This window comes from Eulemur rufifrons, chromosome 1, assembly GCF_041146395.1.
Source record: "Eulemur rufifrons isolate Redbay chromosome 1, OSU_ERuf_1, whole genome shotgun sequence".
Classification (NCBI taxonomy): Eukaryota; Metazoa; Chordata; class Mammalia; order Primates; family Lemuridae; genus Eulemur; species Eulemur rufifrons.
Window position 1 is genome coordinate 53,779,215 of NC_090983.1, and position 22,268 is coordinate 53,801,482.

Below are 22,268 nucleotides of genomic sequence, written 5' to 3' on the forward strand. Positions count from 1 at the left end.
AGGGTCCTGTGCAGGGCCGAGAACACTTGATATTCAGGGGCAGTGAATGCTCAACAGAATCTCAGAATATAGAAGTAATACTGATTTATTTGACATAAGTTTGTTGCCACCTGACTTTTTGAGTTGTAAAATAGAGGTTCACAAGCTGGATTCTACATTCTTGCCCTAAACTGCAGGCAGCCTCCTTCCACCCCCAGTGGTTTACCTCTTCACCCCTAGCTGCTTAGAGCTGTCTTGCTACAAGGCTGCTATTTAATGTCTTGCTCTAGCAGGGAAGTTGGTAATTTTAAATTTCTCTGGCTTTTAGCTTATGACGTTACTGTCTTGCTCTGTGTCTGTTTTCTTTTAGATTTTAGATTTCTGACACCTCAAGAGGAATTTATGGACTGTTGTTTTCCCCTCTTTGCTCCTTCTTTGGTAAAACATAGAATATAATATTCAAAAACAGTCCCTGGGGCCGGGCGCGGTGGCTCACGCCTGTAATCCTAGCACTCTGGGAGGCGGAGGAGGGTGGATTGCTCAAGGTCAGGAGTTCGAGACCAGCCTGAGCGAGACCCCCTTCTCTACTAAAAATAGAAAGACATTATATGGACAACTAAAAATCTATATAGAAAAAATTAGCTGGGCATAGTGGCACATGCCTGTAGTCCCAGCTACTCGGGAGGCTGAGGCAGTAGGATCGCTTAAGCCGAGGAGTCTGAGGTTGCTGTGAGCTAAGCTGACGCCACGGCACTCACTCTAGCCTGGGCAACAAAGTGAGACTCTGTCTCAACAACAACAACAAAAAACAAAACAAAACAAAAAAAAACAGTCCCTGGGAGAATAGGGAGGGAAACAACCACAAATCTAGGCAATTTAGATGGTTGGTTTCAGATGAATCTTAATGAATGTGATATGTATCATAATCAACATTAAATTCAATAACCTTTTTTATTGCCTAACAATGACAAGCCAAATCAGTTCAACTCTGACCACGATAAAAACACAAAGATCTTACTAAAATAAATACTAACCAGCAGGGTTTAGACAAGGTTAAGATGAGTGAAGCACTTGCGTTGGACACAAAATTTGGGGACATCAAAAAAAAACCCCCCAAACTCAGTAATCAGATAAATGACATTTTAATATTTAAAAAAGAAAGCTAATATAAAACATTCATGAAGAACAAAATATCAAAAATTTATATTATTTATTTACTATTTAATTTTAATAGAGAAGGGGTCCAGGCTCATCTCAAGCTCTTGCTGTGAGCCACTGAGCCTGGCCTCAAAATTTTAAATAAAGACAGGATTGGTAACAGCGTCTTGCTGGGCTCTATTGGAGCCTTAGACAAAAGGAAAAATCAGTATTACTGATCCTTCTTTACCTAGAATTTTGATTTTTTTTGTTGACCTCACTTGCCTTACCCCAGTCCTGGCCCTGCTAACATCAGTGAGAACATCAGTGGTTAGGTAAAAAGACGGCATAACTCCTCCTCTAAAAATGTTAACTCAGGCTGGGCACAGGAGCTCATGCCTGTAATCCCAGTGCTTTGGGAGGCCGAGGCAGGAGGATGGCTTGAGCCCAGGAGTTTGAGACTAGCCTAGGCAACATAGGGAGACCCCATCTCTAAAAAAAAAAAAAAATTATCCAGGTTTGGTGGCATGTGCCAGGTTTGGAGGCTGAGGCAGGAGGATCGCTTGAGCCCAGGAGTTTGAGGCTGCAGTGAGCTATGACTGTGCCATTGCACTCCAGCTTGGATGATAAAGCGACACTCTGTCTCTAGGAAATAAAAGTTAACTCGGGAGAAAAATATGTGTAGTTATTTTCAAGTCTAGTTACTGTAACTGGACAATCAACATCCATAATTTTGGCACTGGTTTGGCTGTAGTCTCAATTATAAGGTATTTCCCAACAACCCAAAAAACAGAAGAATTCTCTTTTTTGTTAATTCCATCTGAAGGTATCATATTATCAAAATCCATTATATTAAAATAAAAAAACCTGCCTAGGAAAATGCATCTGGTTAAAGTCATTAAAAGTTTCTCCATCCACGGTAGTTCCCTCTGGCTCTCTCTTTGGTAGTCTTGGCAGGGGAGGGCCTATGGGGTTTCTTCCGGTATTCCACTTTTGTCCACCCCCCCTCGCTCACTTTGCTCTCCTCCTCATTGGCTCTTGAGTCAGTCTCAGCGTGCAAAGGCATCCCTGGGATGGTCCTGGGTTGGTTGCGGTCATTGGGGCTTCTCTTGAAGTCAGGTGACTGGTGAGTATTGAGTGCAGACTGAGAAACCCTGTAGAACTTTCCAGAATATCTTTCTCTTGAAGGAGTGGAATGCTGACTTTTTCCACTGTATCTCCCTCGAGGAGAAGAATTGAGGGACACACTACCACGACCATATTTGTTCTTGCTCCTGTCTGAGTATCGACCCCTCTCTGAAGAGCTGTCATTATTAAGACTGGAAAAGCCACTGTCCCTGGAGTTGAGATGCAGAGAAGTTAAGTTTTTGGTCAGTCCATACTGAGTAGGAGAGGAGCTTCTGGACTGGTTTATAGGTGTAATCTGTTGATACTTAATGGGCGGCTGGCTCCGCCTCACAGCAGCAGCATAGGAATCCTGGTTATCGAAGTATGGGAAGAATGGTGAGCCCAGAATTGGATTGCTCTGGGAACGCTGTAGAGAAGTGTTGGATGCAATCTGCCGCAGCCGCAGAGTGTCTAACCACTGGCAATCAGCACCTGCAGAAGAAATGGAAATGAGCCTCGTTTATGCCACACTGAGGCTGCCTGCCTCATTCATAAGCCTGTCTTGGGATAATTCAAGGCTGTTTGGGATGCTCTAAGCTTTACCATTCATAGAAATTCTATGCTAGGTAGAAGAACGTTTCCTTTATTACTACAAATAATTCTTTAAAAATAAGGGCATTTATACTTACTGAATATACGCTATATGTTTGGCATTGTTCCATGGGCTTTACTTACATTATCTCATTTAATCTTCCCAATAATCTTTTTAGGTAAATGTCAACAGTCTTATTCTATAGCTGAGGAAGCTTGAGAGGTCAAATAAGTTGCCCAGGGTCCCTCAGTCAGTAATCCCAGGTCCTTATGTATCTAAATCCCATCTTCTTCCTACTTAGTTGTGTTGTCACTTCTAGAAATCACTGTTAAGTATGTTCAGGTGGCTGTGGCATGTCTGATAAACAAAAGACTTTTTGCCAACCAGCACTTTTATTTTTTTAATTTTTTTGAGGCAGGGTCTTACTCTGTCGCCCAGGGTTGGAGTGCAGTGGTGTCATCATAGCTCACTGCACCTCAGACTCCTGGGCTCACGTGATCCTCCTGCCTCAGCCACCTGAGTAGCTGGGACTACAGGCGTGAACAACACTCGGCTGATTTTTCTATTTTTTGTAGAGATGGGGTCTTGCTCTTGCTCTTGCTCAAACTAGTCTTGAACTCCTGGCCTCAAGCAATCCTCCCGCCTTGGCTTCCCAAAGTGCTAGGATTATAGGTGTAAGCCACCTTGCCTGGCCCCCAACCAGCACTTTTAAACCCTAGAAGACCCTAAATGTAGATAAAAGAAACAAGGTTCTGAAGGTTGAGATAGCTAGAGATTTTTGGAAAGAAAAACAGCTCATGTTTCCAGAGGAAAGACTCCTGACGTTCAGGAATAGGACGTGTTTTCAGCATAAAGAAATGAAGCTGCACGACAAATAGACATTAAGGTAAAAGAAAATAGTTAACTAACAAGGACCATTTAGTAAGCTATATTTCAGTGAATAAGCAAGTCCCTCACACCTAAGATCTTTTCTGTTTCCCCAGAGCCTAAACTGTGCTACCCACATTCCAGAGTTCCTGAGTGGCCCTCCCTGCCAGCGTCCTCAGCCACTGTGGCCCTGCCTGTGCAGATGGAGCTTCTGGGGGGCGCAGAGCATGCTCACTTCTCTGACTCCATCATGCCTGGGCACAGGGGACCCACACCCCTGAGGTGAGAGACTCTTCCAGGCACAGGTGGCTCGTGCATCCAGGCACGCTTCACAGGCTTCAATCAACCACAGTGCCTTCTTTGTTGTCGTGTGCATTTTATTGTGGTAAAAATCACATTATATTTACCATCTTAACCACTTTTAAGTGTGCAGTTCAGTAGTGTTAAGTATATTTACATTGTTGCACCACAGGTCTCTCTAATAGTTCCATCTTGCAACACTCGAACTGCATCCACAAAATACTACACCCTCTTCTCCACCCCTTGGTAACCACCTTTCTACTTTCTTTCTTTATTTTGACTACTTTAGATACTTCAGATGAGCAGAATCACATAGAATCACAGTGCTTTCTTTCTTTAATCCTGACTTCTCTGGAATTTTAGCTTCCACCAGAGCCCTGACTGCATTCGGCATCCAAGCCCCTCCATGTAGACCTGTGTGTCGGGGGAGCTGACTGCGTTCTGGCTCCAGGGACAGGCTTCGGTCAGCCCCAGCCAGATGTGCGGATGCCATGACTGGGAATGGACATGTTGCTCAGTTCTGGTCAAAACAGAATTGGTGAGGGGTGGTCTGCTGGGGGGTCCCAGGAAAGTTTTCCTTAGTCCTAAACATGAGAACCAGGAGGGACCTGACCCTTTATCTCCCCTGGGCATTGCTATATCTCTGTGTGATGACAGTGAACACGAGAAGAGCTAGGCAGATGGCAAAGGCAACGTACTGAGCATGGCAGAGCAGAGAGAAGGAAAGGTTCATTCTTCAATGTTAATATGGTTGAGCCGGTTTATCTTACTGCACCTGGAGCCCGCCCTACCTCTGGACTTCTTGTTATCAAAGGTAATAAATTTTACTACAGTTTAAACCAGTGATTTAAGGACTTTAGAGTACTTCTGAATCACCTGGAGGGCTTAAAATACACACTGCTGGTCCTACCCTCAGAGTTTCTGATTCCGTAGGTCCAGGATTGGGCCTGAGAATTTGCATTTCTAGCAAGTTCACAGTTGATCTGGATGCTGCTGGTCTTGGGACTACACTTTGAGAACCAATTTAGTAAGCCAGCGGAAACAGGGTTTTCTGCTACTTGCAGCTGAAATATAGATCTTAACTAATCCAGATGGTATCCTCTGAGTCTTCATATCACATTGGAAAAAGGAATATAAGGAGGGAGGAAGGGAAGCAAACGAGCTAAAACTAGAGTAAGGCAAAGAGAGGTCAGCCCTGTAACCTCTCCAGTTGTTATTAATATCATAATCAGAGGGAAAAAATTTATCCAGAGCAATTCCAGTAGAAGGTAGGTACAGATTAGAGACAGAATAACTGTCTCCTAAAAGTTTTGTTTAAGAGAAGTAGAAGACACCTACGAGATGTCTGTCCATTGCCTTCTTTTGGGACTGTCACCACCTTGTCTCCACCCACATGGTTACCATATGCCCACAGAGTGTCCTCACCACCCACCCCACCCACCATCCCCTCACCTGTGAATGCAGTTAATTGATCTGTGGAAGAATGCTGAAAAAAAAGCTCTAATAAGTTTTACCCCAGGGAATCTGAAATTGGGACTAATGAAGTATCTACTTGCTGACTCTTAACGTAGTAGGATTTAAACTATATAAAAAAGGATTTGAAGTTATTGGCAGCCATGTTGTGTCATGTGGGCAGGGAAACAGAAAACCAGCTTTTAGTGGCAGAGAAAAATACAGTAGGAATGCAAGGCTGCTGTAGAAATCAAACAGGATCATGGCTATGACAGCCCTACAGATATATAATGTGCCCCATAAGCATTAGTTATCATAATAAGAAAGTCCTTAAAGCTATGACAGTAGGCATGCAAGGCAAGACCGTTGAACTGACAAATAAAAGGACTTAGAACTGGAGCACCTTCTGAGAGAATCAACACCTCTTGTACAGGTTAGTCATGTGTAGAAATAGTGTACCCTAAAAGATGTTTGACAACATGTTTTGGTGCTCAGAATGTCTTCTCGTGACTATTTGTGAAAGAATAACCAAATCAACTGTATTGACAAAGGTTTACAGGTTCAGCGTGCTGTCAAAGAATTTGTTAGTAGGTTTTGAATATTGTCCAGGATTCTGGGCACCCTGGCTTGTGGACCTTTAAAAATGCCTGGTTGGCTTGGTAGATCAGTCCTTTCAGTGGAGGAGATAGGAGCTGGGCTCTCATAACTCTGTCATGAGCTACGTAGTCATACCTCAGCAAGACCGGCCATGAGGGTCAGCTCGTTGGAGCCCCTTGCTTTGATTCCACGCCCACCAAAGAACCTTTGATATGGCTTCCTAGGTATATTTTCCTCTCGGGTATAAAATGCACAGATCAGAAAACGTATTTCTGGTTTGTTCGGCGGGTACATTTCTCATGGGAAACAGTGAACTGCATGGGGCTTTATCTACCTCCCATGTGTTTGTTAGCTTATCGCAGTCCCGCAGAGCCTAACTCTGAGTTGTATTAGAGTCTCTGGACCTACAAAGCTAAGGGTCAGAACCTCTCTCCTGAATCCACCAAATAATGACCCATTTTACAGCAAGTCAACTGACCTTCTTCTATGTTACTCTAAATTGTTTCTTTATATCATCCATAGTTACTATCACCACTATCCATCATATGCATCTCACATTTTCTCTTTCTCTATCCTCCCTTCCTTCTTCTCTTATCCTTATTTCCCTCCCTCCCTCCCTTCCTCCTTTCCTAATCATTCCCATGCTTTGATGTATCACTGGTGTTCAGGACTCAAGAAGCTGTCCCAGTGATAGCAGTCGCTTTGTAGGAATGCTTGCTAGACATAGAAGATTCATATCTTTATCTACAGGCACACTTTTGGAAACTAAATATATGAGTATATACACATACATATATATTTTTATTGACTAAAGCAATATAATCATTAATTTTCATCTTTTACCATAGTTATCCAAATATTTAAATTTATTATAATATGGTCATAAGTCTAGAAATCCTATTCTTCATATAATCTGTTTATAAAACCAATACTGTAAAAGTACAAGAAGGCAGTATTATATTAGAAATCTGTCTACCCACAGACTGGCACTTATCTCTGGTATGAGAATTTCAAAATTAAGTGTCTGGAATCTAGCACAAATCTAACGTTGAACACTAACTTACTTGAGTCAGACCTGCTTCCAGGGTTGCCTTCCGAGTTGGGGAATAATGTCAGAATGGCAAGTTGGACTGCTTTCACCTCGTCCTGAGGTTTTGTTCTACTCCACTGAATCGAATGGATATGTTTAGTGCTTTTTGGAGTTCTAACATCACTCTGGTAAAGAAAAGAAAAGAAACACATGACCAAACAGACCCACATATATCAAATGGGAAGAAAAGACACTCAGGTTATTATATCACTTGAATTTCACTCCTTAGAGCACCATCATCATGCATTAAGGTAAGATGTTCCGAACAGTTGGCCTAAATATGCTAATTTGACTAAAAGGAAAATTTTAACCACTTTATTCCCTAGTGGCTTATAGCACCTTATTCCTTAATGTATTATAACATATATTCCTTACTAGATTATAGTAGCTAAAAATGTTTGTCTTATCCCAGAATCTATTAACATTTGGCAAATCTCAACTACCTCTTTGTTTAGTAAGAAATAAAAAATAATTTCTTCTATATATAGTACTTGCAAACAGATGCTGTGTTTGTTAAATGAAAATCTGACCACCATGTTGCCCAAGACTGCCTGTGAGCACAAGGGTGACTGACTGGGTGAACGTGGGCAGCACGGAGGGACGGATCACTCGTGATGTACAGACACAAAAGTGAGATGGGATCGAGAGTTCAGAAATAAGGATCAGGAAGAGCTGAGGACACACCACCTTCTTGTCCTGAAATCTCCCTCCTCACCAGGTGTCACAAATCCGTGTTGATTAAATAGTCTCTAGGATTCAATATGGTTATGAAAATATGTTTTAAAAAACTCTGAAGTGAAAAGTCCAGACACAAGTGGCATGTCATGGAGTCTAAACAGGAGGAGAAGGAGGGAGAGGAAGGGGAGCGAGAAGAAAAGAATTGGTTGTGGTGTGTCTCCAGAACTGTCTAAGGCAGGCAGAGTTGAAAACTGGCTTGTTTTAACTGTCCAGTTACAAAAAAACGAAGACTTTTCCTGGGTAGTGAGGACCAGTTAACAGGCTTCAGAATAGTCTAGATTCCAAGTTCCCCAAGACTAAACAATCTCTTTTGTTTGGGTTTTGTGCCCTACAATTGACACTTTGACAATTAATGTGACTTCTCAGGTGCCTCATCCCTGGCAAGCTGTGTGCCCTGGCAGGTGAGGATAGAGAATTGCTGTAATACTCATTGGATTCCAGGCTGGGTAAGTGGACTAGCCAGGATTCGGATTTCAAACACCGAAAGCCAAACTCTGGCAGCTCAGGAAACCATCACGATGTCCAGGATGAAGTCCAGCTCGAGGCAGCCTTCCTTCATGGTACTGCAGCCACTGAGAGGCTAACAGGGGAGCCGGGGAAGGGTAGACAGTGTTTTTATAGTCAGAAGACATCAGTGTGACTCCACTAACTCTGTCACTACATACCCTGAACCTCAGGACTTCCTTTCGTCTCTCTGAGCCTGTTGTCCCTATCTGCAAAATGAAGATAATAATACCTATCTCGCAGAATTTACATGAGGTTAGTGAGATAAAACATGTATAAGCACCTCTTATAGTGCCTGGTTCATGGTAAATCCTTAATAAATGTTTCTTGAATGAATGGTTGAATGAATGAAATGCATGTCCTGTTGATGATACTCGTATACTAATACCTTAATGTGTGCCAAGAACTGTGCTATAACTGCACCCGTCCCCTGGCTACCCAGAGGGTCTGTCTACCTTGTTAGGTATATGTCCCACAAGCCATGAAGATCTTGTTGATTTTTAAAAAATTATTAGTATTAAATATATTTATTGAACACAGATTATTGAAATATATTTATAGAGAGATCATTCTCTAACACTTAATGTGAGTTTTTAAAAATTATGGTAAAAAATACACAGCATGAAATCTACTCTTTTAATAAATTTTAAGTGTACAATATTGTTAACTATATGCACATTACTGTACAGAAGAAAGATTTTGATTTTTACAACATAATTAGGTTCTTTCTTACTACTACTTAAAATGCCCCATTGACTTCCTGTTATGTGTATAGTACATCCAAATTCCTTACTGAGGCCCTATGATCTTTTGTCTTTGTACTCTGTGCCTTGGGGACTTGCACTTGCTATTCCTCTGCTCTTCCCTGCTGTCTCTTCCTCAGTGAAGAGGTCTTCCCTGACCACCCCATCTAATGCCCCAAGTCATGCTATTTTCCATTTACCACCCATTCTATCTATCTTCCCCCAACCAGGATATAAGCCCCAAGAGGGTATAGACCTAGTCTATCCTAATCACAGAATAGTACCTGCCAGCAGGTACCATTAAATGTATGAATTTTAATATTAATAGCATATTTTTCAAAAGTATAATTTTTTTCTATGTTTCCAAAGGAAAAATATATAGAATATGTTGATCTGTTTTTGGTAATAGACCCCCCTCAAGGTGGTAGTGGGGGTTGTGCTTTTGAAGAATGATTCACATATCCTCACCCCTAAACTCTAAGAGCCAAGAAGGCAAAGACCTGTTTTAGTCACTGGTGGGTACCCCCAGTACCTAACATGTTACGTGGTATATAGAAGGTGCTCAATCACTAACTAGTGAATGAATGAAGTACTACCTCTCTCTCTCTTTAGGCAAGTTTATCCTGTTCTCTTTTCTTCCCAACACTTTTGTTAGAGAAATTATATTGCTCTTCCCATATTCATGTTGGTTAAATAATTTCTCTCCCAGTAAATCCCAATAAATTATAAGCATGCTGAGGGAACAGTTCCCTATTCATTAACTGTTGGTGAAGGCACCAGCCTTCCTCCCCCAGAGCTTACCTCATAGGTGACAGTGCAATCCACAGTCTGATTTTCCGCTATTCCTACAATCCACTTCTCCATTACAAATGGTGGCTGAAAAACAAAAGTTAGGATGCTGTAGTATCATAAAACAGACTGCTCTGCTATAGTATGTTTCTTTGAGGCCAATAGTGCCACACACAATTGGCAAAATGGGGGCATAATGTCAGATTATCTTGAAAGCCTTGTTGGTTCACATGTGATTACTCACAACATCCTAGTACTTTGGGTTTTGTTTTTCATAGGACATCCTTTTGTGTATTCATCAACAGCTAGTCCTGGACAATCTTCTCTTTTCTGATAACAGCATTGCTATCACTTAATCCTATCATAAGGTCATTAATTCATGCTAAAGTTTGAAGCATCAGCAGAAAGCTCTCTCACAATTAAGAGAAAGCCATAACAATATAAGAAGACCCAGAAGTGCCTTCCTTGAGTGCAAGCAGTGGCTGGTTTCGTGGCTTCAACAATCACTGTGCTTTCTACCATCTCAGGCTATCTGGCAAAGCTGCACGTATGAATGAAGAAACGGTGGCAATATTTTCCCATTGTATTAAAACAAAGGATTAGTGAAGAAGCCTAGATCTTGGATCCTATATTAATTTTGAGGAAAACAGTCTCTTTTAAGAAGTGAGCTGCATTCTCCTCCCATCCCTCTTTCACTCAAGGTTTAAGGCTGCAAAGGAGTGAGCTAAGATAATGTGGTAGAGATTTAGCTGTGCTAGTTCTTTTGTTTCTGTTGGTTTTAACAAGTGCTATAAATTTTGAATGGTCTGCCCCAGCCTTACTTTTCCTATAAGCTCTGTTAAATAATGTTGGTCTGTGATTTTGTGTATATGGCACTGTAGCAAAAACACCTGCATTCAGTTTTCCAACTCCATGTCACAGGTGGGGAAGAAAAAAAGAACCTTTCCAGTCTTCAAGACATCAAAACACATATAATATGTCCCAACAAAAGAGGAAAAAGTTAAAACCAAATCATAACCTTTCCAGATAAATAATGCCATTGAAATAACTCCCAGTTGCACAGAGGAATCCAACAATGAATATCAAATCAATCTACTTGATGAATCCACTTGTAAATTAAAAGGACTTGGGTGTTTAGCAATCTTATGCCTATGAAGAGAACACATTTACAAGTCTAATGCATGGCTTTGAAGAATCATTTTATTTCTCTACTTGTGTTCGTACCCTGGTTCTTCCTTGCTACAAGCCTCACTTTCTTCACTGAAACCAAATGCACAGTTAAGAGCGAGCTAGAGTTAATGGTTTCTGTGAGGTTAGGGAGATGGTCCTACTGACATTGTGGTTATTTGCCTGAAGTTGTTGACCTTCTACAATTGAAGTCTCATATGTATTTTTTCAGTATGATTGGTACAGAATTGAATTTTTTCCATTTTGAAGAACAAGCTAAGCATTTTTATAAGTCTTTCTTCAGCATTTTCATGGGCATGCTTCTGTCTTGACCCGAGCGTAGTAACATGCTCTCTGGCCACCCCAGGAATTCATAGGTGTGAACGTGAGGGGGCCATTAAGACTTCAACGTGTGCCTCAATACCCTCGTCTAAGTCCTTCAAGAAATTGAGCTCAACCAAGAAAGTCTTCCTCCTCACAAGTTTCCAAGTTTAAAAAGGACTCAACATCCGAAGTAAACATTTTCATTGTTAGCATTTTCTCTCCTTTAATCAATGACAAAGTAAGCAGGAAGAAAGGTGGAAGAAAAATTAAAAAAAAAATTAAACGATACACTTTTGCAGTGCTTTTTATTTCACACAGCATAAGTGGAATTTTAACAAAAACCTATTATGATCTCAATCTGCTAAATAAAATGTGCCTTTCAACAGCCAGCTTGAGGCTGAGCTGATGTGAGCATCGACAAGCACAAAAGCACACTGCTGGGGTATTTTAATGTCTTTGTTTGATATCTGTGAATTCAAAAAAGCTTTTAAGCCGTAAATAGAACCCTACCTTTGTCATCTTTAAAGTCTCCGCATCAGGTAGGTTTGTGTTGAATGTCACATCTTTTATGTAGGTTATTGCAATTTCATCCCCATCCATCTCCATATACATTTTCCACTTACAATCCTGGAATTAAAAGCAAAATTATAGAATTTGAGAAAGTGAAACAATTTTTTTTAGTCTCAATGTTTTATAACATATAAAATATTCCCAATGAAGTATTATTGGAGTGGTTTTTTCCTTTTTCAATAAAAGGACATGAAATTAGATCCCTTTGTATATCTAAATAACCCCTTGTTGGTGGAGCCTTGAGACATAATTTATCAGTTTGAGTGTTCTGTTGTAGGAGTTGCAAACGCAAAATCCTAAAGGGGCCAGCCAGATAATAAAAAAAGTAAAGCCAGGCAGTTTCATTACAGAGCCTTAAGTTGTAACCTTTCAGAATTGACCCATTTAATTCACATATTCAACCTTTTTTTTTATTTTTTTATTTTATTTTATTTTTTTTGAGACAGAGTCTCACTCTGTTGCCCAGGCTAGAGTGAGTGCCGTGGCATCAGCCTAGCTCACAGCAACCTCAAACTCCTGAGCTCGAGCGATCCTCCTGTCTCAGCCTCCCGAGTAGCTGGGACTACAGGCATGCACCACCATGCCTGGCTAATTTTTTCTATATATATTTTTAGCTGTCCATATAATTTCTTTCTATTTTTAGTAGAGATGGGGTCTCGCTCTTGCTCAGGCTGGTCTCGAACTCCTGAGCTCAAACGATCCGCCCACCTCGGCCTCCCAGAGTGCTAGGATTACAGGCGTGAGCCACCGCGCCCGGCCCACATATTCAACCTTATAGGAACATTTTCTCATTGCTACAAAGAAATGGGGTCTTTCTACCTTTTTGAAATATAAACCCCTCTTGATCTGCCTTTCATTTTCCCAGATTGTTAAGAATATGGGTTCGAGAAATGCTCACTTTCGTCCTAATAGGAAGGAAAACAACACTACAAATGCGACGATGATGGTAATTCACAATTGGGGAGTTATGGGGAGGGCAGGGGACTCTGGGGAACTAAGAGGAATTGCCCTAAAAGCACAGCCACTGCTCAGCTTCTGTTGATCGTTCCAGTGTGATATATGAGCTTAGTTGTGCTAGGTCTTTAATGTTTCATGATAAGCTGAGAATCTGAATTCTTAAGGGAAACCTCTTGATTTTTAAATGAGGGTATGTTAATTTTTTAAAATGAAATCACCATATAATGAAAAAGTGCTCTGCATGATTAGTAACTAGGAGAATGTGAATTACAACCACGATGAGCCACCACTGTACACTCACCAGAATGGCCCAAGACTGATAACATCAAATGTTGGCCAGGATTTGGAGCTACTGGAACTCTTATACATTGTTGGTGTGAGTGTAAATGGTACAATTGCTTTAGAAAAAGTTTTGTCAATTTATTATAAAACTAAACATACACCTATTCTATGACCCAGAAATTCTACTTCTAGGTATTTGCCCAAGAGAAATGAAACAAGGCTTTTCCAGGTATATTCTTAGCAGCTTTATCATAACAGCCAAAAAACTGGAAACAACCTAAGTGTCCATTAAAGTAGAATGGATAAATTGTAGTATATTCATAGAATGGAGTCTTACTTAGGTACAAATTACTGATGCATGCAACAACATGGATAAATCTTAAAAACATTAACAGGAGTGAAAGAAGTATTACACAAAAAAAGAACATACTAACAATTCCATTTATATAACACTTTAGAACAGACAAAACTAATCTATGGTAGAAAAAATTCAGAAGAGTAGTTACTTCTACAGATGGGGACTGACTGAGAAGTGGTATGAGGGAACTTTCTGGGGATATAAGTACTCTTGATAGAGGTTTGGGGTATACAGGTGTATGCATTTGTCAAAACTCAGTAAATATACACTTAAGATTTGTGCATTTTTAATTGAATTCCAGCATACTGAAGTATTTAAGAGGAAGTGTACTGATGTCTGCAGACAACTTTGAAATGCATCAAAATATAAGGCTGATGGACGGCTAGAGGGACAGACAGATGGACAGATATGGGATAAGGCAAGTATAGTACAATGTTAATGGTTGGATCTAGGGAGTGGGTAGATGAGGGTTTGCTGTAAAATTCTTTCAACTTTGCTGTATGAAGATTTTAATAATATAACAAAAATGTTGAGGGACAAAAACTGTGCATACAATTCAAAGGAAAAATAAACCCAGGTTTTGTACCAAATTTGATCCCTAGACCATAAACTCACATTCTCTTTTATGGTTTTTTGAAGAATCAAGGATTAAGATTCTTGAGAGATTACAGCTATGTACCTAGCACCTGACATGCTGAAACTAGAAAATGCTCCCACAAGAGTGGACCTGGACTATTTCCTGGAGCAAGCTCAGACATTCTCATGGCAGGGCATCAGCAAACAGCCTGTTGAAAACATGTTGGCTGCAACAGGAAGCCTGGGCAGCCTGATGTTTGAGGAAAGCCTCTGGGTGAAGTGCAGACCCAAGTGGGCTGGTGTCTGAGGACAGGGACCCTCTTTGCCCAGCCACATGCACAAGATGGAAAGCCAATTAGTGAAGGAGAAGGTCTAGTCAATAAAAGGAAAACCTAGCTCTTGGCTAACATAAATCAAATTAGTCGTTTAGAATTGACAAATCTCTCAGTATTTCTTTGTTTTGGAGCCACTGCAACCCGGGCAACCTGGGCCCTGAGATAACTGGGCAGGATAATGACTGTTTGGTGTCATGATTGCTTTTCTCTGAAATGGCAAGAGCCTCCTCAAGGCAGCGGCTGGACTAAAAAGCTTTAGAAGAGATGAATTTACTGAGTTCTGTTTCTTTTGCTGGTCAAGTTTGGGAATGAAATTAGTCAAAAGCACAGTCAAAAGATCCCTGGCTGCGTGTAAATGCCAGGACTCCCTCTGTGTCACTCTCACTTCATAACCCCGGAGATCCCCCGTGACCCAGGCTCCAAAGCAGACTGACAGGAAGGAACTCACATTTATGGAGTGCTTGCTATGCACTAGGCATGCTGCTGGGCACTTACACTGTGCTATTTTGTTTGATATCCATGATAACCCCGAAAGTCAGGTCTATTTTCCCTTTAGATGAGTAACAAAAATGAGACTCAAACAGATTAAGGAACTTTCCTAGGATTTCATGGCCAGTAAGTGGTGCAGGTGGGAATACAGCAGCCCAGGCTGCCTGAGTCCAAAGTTGGAGGAGATACTAGTGGGGAAGGGCAGTTGGGAGAGGTGGCAGGACGGACTCACTGGACAGGTTTGCTGAGCTCCATAAATTGGGCCAGACAGTGACAACAGGCAGGAGGGAGAAGCACCAGAGATTTTGCTACTACAACCGAAAAAGCAAGTGGACACGGGTCCTTCCTGCAGTGACTGCTTCCCTACTCCATAAAGTCCAACTTGGACAAACACTGATCCATAGGGTTACAGACCTTTTATTTTTTTAATTTTCTTTTTCTCTTATCTGAAAGAAAGTCCCTTACCTGAACCGTAAAAGAAGGTAGCAACAGAAGGAATAAAACTACAGTCAAGGAAGTTATAAGAAAAGGGGGGCATTATCCATTTCATTAAAAAGTAGGTACTGCTTGTTATAAAGCTGGGTGAGAAAGAAAGAGATTATGCAATATTCACCTAAATCATTAACTTAATTTGCCAGTGCCCTGACATAGCTCCTAGGTATTTTCAGGGCCTCTACGATGTCATTGTTGTCTAGTTTAGAAAAGTAATCCACAAATAAAGTAATGGAATTCCTTAAATTCTGCTCCATTTCTAATTAACTTAAGGCATCCTTAGCATTTTTACCGGCTAGTGAGTCATAGGTTGTCAATGAGGATTGTCTACAACTACCAGGATTTAAGCAACAGTTACTGAATTCCACAGACCACAACTGCAGTGCAAACACTGAGATGCCATGTAACAAGGTCTTAACCAATTGATCACTGAAAAGGTTTTCATAACAAATAAGATGAATTAAGTCACCAATAACATCACTAAAGGTAACAATTCCACAAATTTATGAGTCTAATACAGGGTTTTACTTGCACAATTGCTACCTTTCTGGCATCTTGGTAGTGATGGGGACTGTGGACCCTGATTTTAAAGCCATTCACTAGCAGCAGAGGTGGCACACACCTGTAGTTCCAGCCATTCAGGAGGCTGAGGCAGGAGGATCACTGGAGCCCAGGAGTTTGAGGCTGCAGTGAGCTATGATGATGCCACTGCACTCTAGCCCAGGGCAACAGACTGAGACCTGTCTAAAAAAAAACGAACGGGACAGAGAGCAGGGGCACTTCAATGGGCAGGAAGATATAAAGAGTGGTCTGGAATAGGCTGTGACCCAGCCTGAGCAGGCGGCCTGGCTCCCAGCATCTCAACTGGGCAGAGTCTGGGGGTGCAGAGGGCACTGAGTTACCCCAATACCAGTGAATGATCAGAGTTGAAAAAAGATTCAGCTAAGTGGCAATATAACAATGACCAGTTTTATGAAATAAATGGAAAAAGGAATAAATTTGTATCTTCTTACATAGATGGATTACATAACACCAGTTCTGCCCCTCCCTTCTTCAGCAGATCCTGGTTCGGCCTTACTAATAAGATCCATCAGATGTCTGGAGGTGACATTAAATGTGACTGACAGCCAGGAAGCCTTATCTTGGGTGAGGAAACCGAAGCACAGAGAGATGAGGTAATTTGACCAAGATCATGCAAGTAGTGATGCCGAGTGGAGTTCAGATTTGAACCCAGGTGCTGTTAGTGCTACAAAGAGCAGGTTTCCCCTTAGTTTTTTCTGAATCCTGAACTTTTCCTAGTTATAGGTTAATACAGTGTTGGGAAGTCTCACCTTCCAAAGTCCATATGAAAGGCAAAAACACAAATAATCTAAATTATTCTGTGAATTCCTTTGTAGGCTCCATGGCAGAGATTGCAATACCATCTCTAGGAAGTCCAATATAGCCAATTTTCCCTCCATTGTTGAAAAAGATCACTGTTAAAAATGCATATGGTGCCACTGAAATCACAAATACTTTCCTCCGCCTGCCCTACTCGCTGGCCTTGTGTGCTAGCTGTGACTTCCACTAACTTAACCAGGAACAACCAGCTCCTCTTTGCAGATGTAAAATCAGGAAGATAGGGCCTGGCTATCATGGATTTTTATTTCATAACTAGGTTCCCATCTAAGGGGACATTCCCACTGTTTGAATGTGTATTTTGATGAACATTTCTAGGGAGTGCTAATTACTCAATAGGAAAAAGGCACTGGCCCGACGAGCAGAGCTGGGCACTGAGAAGTGCTTTTGCTAGGGTTTTGAGAAGCGAAAAATAGTTACCCGAAACTTTCCACTAGCTAGAAAATCTGCCTCTCTGTGCAAATCTACAAGAAACAAATGGAATTTTGTTGGGGAGAGGGGACTTTTTGCGTTCGACACAAATGAAAACTATGACAATTCTGATGGGTGCCCGGGATATGTACGTTTATACCTGGATAATTTTAGGAGCAAGTGTGTGGTTAATGCAGGGCGGGACCGCATTCCATCTGGACTGCTTCAGGACTGCCAATTATGTGAACTCTGAATTAAGATTACTGGCCAAGGAAAACAGAAACTCTTACACTGTGAAGATAAAATCCTAAACAACACTTGGTTAATGCTAAATTATCTCTTTGTGAGAAATCACTATTACACTCTTTGCAAGCTGTTTAAAATTCTTTACAGTTCCAAGCTAGTACAAATGATGCCAAACATAGACATCCCTTCTTAAGGAAGGAAGGAAAAGGTGAGGGAATAAAAAGAAATAATCAAGACAGCAGTAAATTTTCCAAATTAAAAAAAAAAGATTAGAGGTAGCACACAAAAAATTAAACTTTAAAGTTCTGGGTAATTCAGAGACAATAATCTCTCTCTATATATTTTTCCCTATCAAAATTTAATTGTAAATATCAACACTATAGATAAATTTTTAAAAAATCTAAGACCAAGATCATTTGGGACATTCCTGAAGGAAACAGACCCTGGAATTAGGCTTTCAGGCTTTTATAGATCACCTTTACCTAAAGGTTACAGATATTTTTAAAAATTTTAATGTAGTTTCTTATTGTGGAATAATTTGCATATAATAAAAGGCACAGATTTTTAAGTGTACAGTTCAATGAGTCTTGACAAATGTATATACCTGTGTAACCACCAGAAAAAACAAGATATGTCCAGTACCCCAGAAGGTTGCCTCATGCCCTTTCCCAGGAAGTCCCCTCCACAACCAGAGGTACCCACTGTTCTGATTTCTATCACCATAGATTAAACTTGGCTGTTCTAGAATATCGCAAAATTGGGACTTTACAGTATGTACTCACATATATCTGGCATAGTGTTTTTAAGACTTGTCTATGTTATTTAATCCTCACAACCCCACCCTGTTATAAATAGCACTGTCCCCATTTTGCAGATGAGGAAACTGAGGCTCAGAAAATGAAGAGATGCACTGCACAAGGTCATTGAGCTTCGTGGGACCGGAATCCAAGTCCCCGGCATGCCAAGTCTACGTTTAGAGAGGTTGGTTTTCAAATTCCCCATCCCTTCACCCTCCCCTTCCCCTCATGAATGGAGAAAAAGTAATATCATCCGAGAATGCTCAGGGTTTCAACAAAAAGGCCCGTATTGAGGAAACAATTTAAAATATAAAATACAGAGGTCAGAATAAACTTTTCAAGATTCAAGGGAGGTGGAAAGAGCCAGTCTCATAGCAGGCACCTGACTGTTGTGAAATGTAAGAAGTAACATGAGATGAAATAAAAATATGATAAAAATTTTGGTCATGCTGGTATTAAAAGTAGTAAGATGTTGACGATTTAGGCTTCCGAAGGCGCCTTTACACGCGTTGCTATTATCTAGCTCAGCTGCCGAAACCTGCTGTTTTAAAGGCAGGAGAGTGGAACATCCCGTGATAGCACCTGGGTTATTTATCATTAAGTATAACCCCGCTACACTATATTTTATTATGCTGCCTTTAAAAGGAAGATAATACAAGTATGGTTAATTTGCTTCTCTTCTTTATCTATACAGTGTCATGACCCACCATGGCTTTGTCCCATGAGATTTGTTTTTCAACCAAAAAGAAATCCACAAGAAACTCTCCCTAAAAATTCCATTAATAACCTCTTTCAGAGCGTATAGGTTGCAGGGTCTGGAACTAAGAATGTTTTAATCTCTTCAGCAAAACAATGTCTCATAATGATGTACAGGACTATTGCTGTACTGATGAAGAATCATACATAATTCAGCACCTTTCACTTGGCACCACTGTGATATCCTCATTAGCCGTGGCTCACAGTGTCTGTCAGATGGTGTCCATGCGAACGCAGGCATTATATTGTCTTTGAGATGTGCAGCTGCTTCCATGACACTGCCAGTATATAAAAACATGACGCCAGTTTGTTTTATTTAGTGCTAAACCTTCCAGTTTGTAAAAACAAGGCTGACACAGAGCCTGACATGAGGCAGTGAAAATAATTAGCTCTCATTTTCTCAGCCTCCTATTTCCTTCTCCCTGCTGTGTTCTCTTTCCACTAAACCACCACATGTCAGTCGAAATGGGAGGCAATTAGTGGGCTCATTTCAGTCCCCACAACTGTGCTGAAAAGAAAGTATTTATGATGGCACAATGAACAGCTGAAAGATTAAATAACATTTGCCTTTTGAAAAGAAAATGACTTCTAGCTAAATGGGCAATTTTTGATTATTCTCAAACAAGCTTAGAGTAGTTGGTTTTTAAAATACAAGAAAGGAAAATGAGTCATTTTTAGGTGAAAGAATCAAGTAAAACTTGACACAGTAATGCAAATAACTGATGTTTTATTGCAAAATATGTAAATGCGTTATACCCTTAACAATGGCTTGTGTCTAAGGTCAGGGCAGATTGGTGCCAAGTAGACACCAGTGGAGATAAGGTTGCTATATTGCCTTTTTTGGGGTTGTTATTCAAGTTATGTGTGAAAAAAAGGGGACTTTGGGGATGATGTTAAAATAAAGTGAAACAAATCGAGTGAGGCATACTTTCATATGAGGCATCACACACTTGACTATCTAAAATGGTTCAGATGTTGGTTGACATGTTTGGAAAGGGCTTTTCTTTTTCTTTAACTGTATCTGAAATTGGAAGGTACTAGTTCTTCTTCTTGAAAAAGAATAATAATAAGTCTTGGTATTCATTTTTGAATAATTAAGAATCTATTTTATCTCAGACTGAGTTTCTTCACCCATATAGAAGGTGCTGTGCTTACCTAAGTACTGCTTACCATTTTTTTAAATACTAGGACACTTGCTGCAAATAAACTTTTACCCAGGACCCCCAAAATATAAAAACAGCTGTTATACCTGCTAAGTTCTTCTCCTCCCATCCCAGGACTTTAGAGGTGACTAGAAGAAATATACTTTTTGAAAAAACACTGGCTTAGCTAGTAGGCACCGCTTACCAGTTGAGCTATTCTAAATACAAATTCTAGTGTCCAGGATTGATATGGTTGTCATACATTCTTGATTTTCCAACATAGTGCTTTTAATTTTACTTCACCTAATCTATCCCTTTTACAGTTGATTATTCTTAACATCTAATTTTTGGTTCAGAAAACACAAGCCACCATGAATATCGAGGTCTTCTTGCTGTAGGACTTACAGTGATCCTCAGAGGCTTTTGAAAACTTGCTTCTAAAAGCAAAGATCCCCTCTATTACTATCAACAACTGTGCCTGTCATCACGGAGTCTCCAACTGTGACTGTTTCAACATTTTTAAGAGACAGACACAAATTAAAATTGTTTCCCTGTTTCTGTGGTATATTCTTTCTACAAACCTGAATCCCAATTTTTCACTCATACAATATGATCAGTATGAGACAATCTGACAGTATGAGACAACGGTGACCTAGGAGCCCTAAGCCAACCAACAATGGACTCATTAGGAGACTGGAGCTCTCTCTGAGCTAACGACACCTATTATTATAGCTGGTAACCAGCAATAATGTGTTTGTAATTTATTCAAGCCTATGTTTTATCATGCATACTACATTGCTATTTGCTGTTTTACAAGGACTTCATAATGTTGATTAGGAGACTAAGAAGGATCCCATCGTATGCTGGAGCCAGCTCTCATGAGCCCATTGCTCACAGCTCTTCCCAACCTCAGGCTCCATGACGTCAGATGGGTAACTTGGAATTGGCCATGGTGAGAGCCTTCACACCATGGAGATCAGCAAATGCTACAAATCGGGGCTGTTTTCTCCCATGGTTAGACATTTCCTGGCACGCTAGCATGTACACATGACTGTCAATCCGTCACCAAGTACACACTGAGCCCATCGCCCAGTTCTGCTCTAGCTCTATAGGCGGCTGTCCAACCCGTGTGACAAAGTGCATCGCCGCGCTCTGTAATTAGATATCAGCAGTGAGTTATGCAGTTGTAAAATTCTGAACTGCATTTGCTTCTTTGCTGTCAATTAAAGCTTGTGTTTCTTTCTTATTTTTCAAAAACCACTTTACTGAGGTATGGCTGATATACAAAAAGCTGTACATATTTCATGTATGCAACTTGATGAGTTTAGGCAATAACATATCCACCCGTGAAACCATCACTATAATCTATGCCATAAACCTCCTTGCCACCTCCAAAAGTTTCCTCTTGCCCTCTTATTTATTATTATTATTGTTATTATTTTTATGATAAAAACACTTTAAGATCTACCCTCTTAGCAAGGCGGTTTTTTTTTTTTTGTTTTTTTTTTGTTTTTTTTGAGACAAGGTCTCATTCTGTTGCCATGGGCCAGAGTGCAAGTGGCATCATCAGAGCTCACTGCAACCTCAAACTCCTGGGCTCAAGGGATCTTCTTGCCTCAGCCTGAGTATCTGGAAAGTGTACAACACCATGTCCAGCTAATTTTTCTATGTTTTGTAGAGACAGGGTCTTGCTATGCTGCCCAGGCTGGTCTCAAACTCTTGGGCTCAAGCAATCCTGCTGCCTCAACCTCCCAAAGCACTGAGATTGTGGATAAGAGCCACCATGCCCGGCACTTAGCAAATTTTTAAGTATACAAGACACCATTGTTGACTGTAGGCACTATGCTGTACAGTACATCCCTAGGACTTATTCATCTTGTATAATCAAAACTTGGTATCCTTTGGCTAGTACCTCCTTGTCTCCTCCCTGAAACTTGTATTTCTTACAGAAATACACTGCCAGCTTGTATACTTAGGTACACAAATATGTGTGTGTGTACATAGAGTTTTTCTCCCAAAAAATAGTTGATCATGGGAAATAAACTTCCCCACACTGAATTTTTAATAAATGCA

General features: G+C 40.6%; 1 protein-coding gene across 2 annotated transcripts in view; it reads right to left on the reverse strand.

Moving 5' to 3' along the window:
• Positions 1-1,274: 1,274 nt before the first annotated feature.
• The window catches only part of MAP3K20 (mitogen-activated protein kinase kinase kinase 20), a 168,007-nt gene continuing 147,013 nt past the window's right edge, over positions 1,275-22,268 (reverse strand). For both annotated transcript variants that reach the window (XM_069470849.1, XM_069470839.1), the window contains exons 17-20: positions 11,897-12,013; positions 9,908-9,982; positions 7,096-7,246; positions 1,275-2,715 (exon numbers count right to left, since the gene is read on the reverse strand). In XM_069470849.1, the coding sequence (XP_069326950.1) occupies positions 2,015-2,715; positions 7,096-7,246; positions 9,908-9,982; positions 11,897-12,013 (1,044 nt within the window). In that variant the 3' untranslated portion in view covers positions 1,275-2,014. The remainder of the gene's footprint in view (positions 2,716-7,095; positions 7,247-9,907; positions 9,983-11,896; positions 12,014-22,268) is intronic.